The 2,253-nt window shown below is 41.8% G+C and overlaps 1 protein-coding gene across 1 annotated transcript; it reads right to left on the bottom strand.

The window, feature by feature from the left end:
• Nucleotides 1-345: 345 nt before the first annotated feature.
• On the bottom strand, nucleotides 346-1,517 carry LOC126936332 (olfactory receptor 6K6). The gene has a single exon (XM_050759004.1). It carries the CDS (start codon nucleotides 1,419-1,421, stop codon nucleotides 390-392), a length of 1,032 nt encoding a protein of 343 aa, XP_050614961.1. The 5' UTR covers nucleotides 1,422-1,517; the 3' UTR covers nucleotides 346-389.
• Nucleotides 1,518-2,253: the final 736 nt, after the last annotated feature.

Genomic DNA, 2,253 nt, shown 5'->3' with positions numbered 1-2,253 from the left:
GTGATCTCTGTGATGCACACCCTATTCATGCACTCCCTCCCCTTTTGAAAATCGCTAATAAAAACTTGCTGGTTTTATGGCTCAGGGAGCATCATGGAACCTGCCGACGTGTGATGTCTCCCCCGGACACCCAGCTTTAAAATTTCTCTCTCTTGTACTCTTTCCCTTTGTTTCTCAAACCAGCCGAGATGCTTAGGGAAATAGAAAGAAAAGAACCCATGATAAATATTGGGGGTGGGGTTTTCCCCTGATAGCAGTTTATCATTCTTTTAAAAAATAATAGAACAAGTAGCTGTAGCAATAGGAAAAGAGGGTCGACATGGAAAAGATAAGTAAACAGTGAAATTTTGCTCTTCCAAGAGGCTTTTTAGAGTCTCCAGGATCTGTATCTATTTCCCAGCCCAACTAGCCCTCTTCTGATAGTGGAAAAGCCTTCCAATAGCCTCTTTCATGTCCTTGTTTCTCAGGCTATAGATGATGGGGTTGGAAAAGGGAGCAAGGATAACAAAGGTGACAGCAATTGCTGTGTCCCAAAACACTGAGTAGGTGGCTGAGAATCTCAAATACATGACAGCCACACTGCCAAAAAATAGCAAGAACACAGTAAGGTGAGCAGCACAGGTGGAAAAGGCCTTGTGACGACCTTCAGTTGAGTGCATTCCCAGAATCACCATAATAATCCGGATGTAGGATAGAGCAATGACCAGGAAGGAGGCTACAATTTCCACTGCATGGATGGCATCCACAATGACCACTAGGGATGTATCTGTGCAGGCCAAGCTCAGCACAGGTGTGAAATCACAGAATATCTGGTGGATCTGGTTGGAGCCACAGAAAGGCAAGGTGGCAATCCATGCAATCTCAGGAAGCACAAGGAGGAAGCCACAGAAGCAGGATCCAACTGTCAGCTGGATACAAAGCTTGGGAGTCATGATGGCTGGGTAACGGAGAGGATTGCATATAGCTAGGTACCTGTCAGTGGCCATTGCTGTCAGGATACAGCCTTCTGCGATACCAAGTGAGTGGAAAAAGTACATCTGCAGGAGGCAGCCAGCCACGGAGATGCTCTTCTGCTCACTGATTAGGCAGGACAGCATCTTGGGGATGGTGGTTGTGGTATAGCAGATCTCCAGGAAGGAGAGGACACTGATAAAGAAATACATAGGGGTGTGCAGGGCCATGTCCAACTGGATGACAATGAACATTATTAGATTTCCAGTTAGGATGAATCCATAGATGAGAAGCAAGGGAATAAAGAATGAGAGTCCACCTCTTTGAGGATGCAGGAATATAGAGAAGAGGAACTCAGTCACCATTGTCTGATTCCCACTGGCCATCAACTGTGTCATCTGTGAAGACAGAAGAGGAAACAAGAGACTCCTAGAATTGGAATGTTGATTCCCCACTGAATATTGCTTCATTCCTTTCTGTAATGAGTTACTCAACTTGATTCTGGAATCCTGAAGAGACCAGTTAGAAATGTCTCTTAAGCTTTACGTCCATTCTAAAATTATCTGAAATATTTGCTGTTGGACCCCTAAATACCTTTTTGTTTTCTGGTAAACATCTTCAACTGATGTGCAAAAAGCAAAGCAACACACAAATTTCATTATCTGGAAATATTTTCTGTAGGTTTGGTCATTTTTAAATTTCTGCTTCTGTCCCTCTGTTTTTAGCCTTAAAATTTGTACCTTCATTTAAAACTATTTTTTTACTCTTGTTCTTCAGAAAAGTTATTAATTTAAACATACATTATTGGAGCTCTTTTTCCAGCAATTTTTTATGTTGCTGCCCATCTTCCCCAGCACTGATATCTAGCCTGAGCCTATCTAAATAATTCATCTTTATAGCCTTGTCTTTTGTTCTGTTGGTTTCATAGTAGCATGTCTGTTCCTCATCCAATGGTAAGCACTCAGAAATCAGAAAATATTCCTTTTTGCATCTTCTGCTTTCTCTGTAACTCCCCTCTCTCTTTCTCCCATATCAGTTGTTGATATTGATAGCTGCTCCAACTAAAAATCTTTCCAGAATTGCCTTGCAGCTGATTAATGGCCATTGATTTCTGGTCAAGCAAATAATTCCATCTCCACAGACGTCATCCCTCCCATGAAGGCCATATCTAAAAGCCAGAGTAAGAAAATCGTTCTGAAATTTTAAAAATTAGTTTTATTGTAACTATGGCTGCCTTGGGAAAGAAGTATCACAGAAATCAGCTGCAATGGGAATCAAACCAACATCTGTTTGTGAGGATTA

Source organism: Macaca thibetana, chromosome 1 (genome assembly GCF_024542745.1).
Source record: "Macaca thibetana thibetana isolate TM-01 chromosome 1, ASM2454274v1, whole genome shotgun sequence".
Taxonomy (NCBI): domain Eukaryota; kingdom Metazoa; phylum Chordata; class Mammalia; order Primates; family Cercopithecidae; genus Macaca; species Macaca thibetana.
This window is presented reverse-complemented; position numbering and strand designations above follow the sequence as displayed.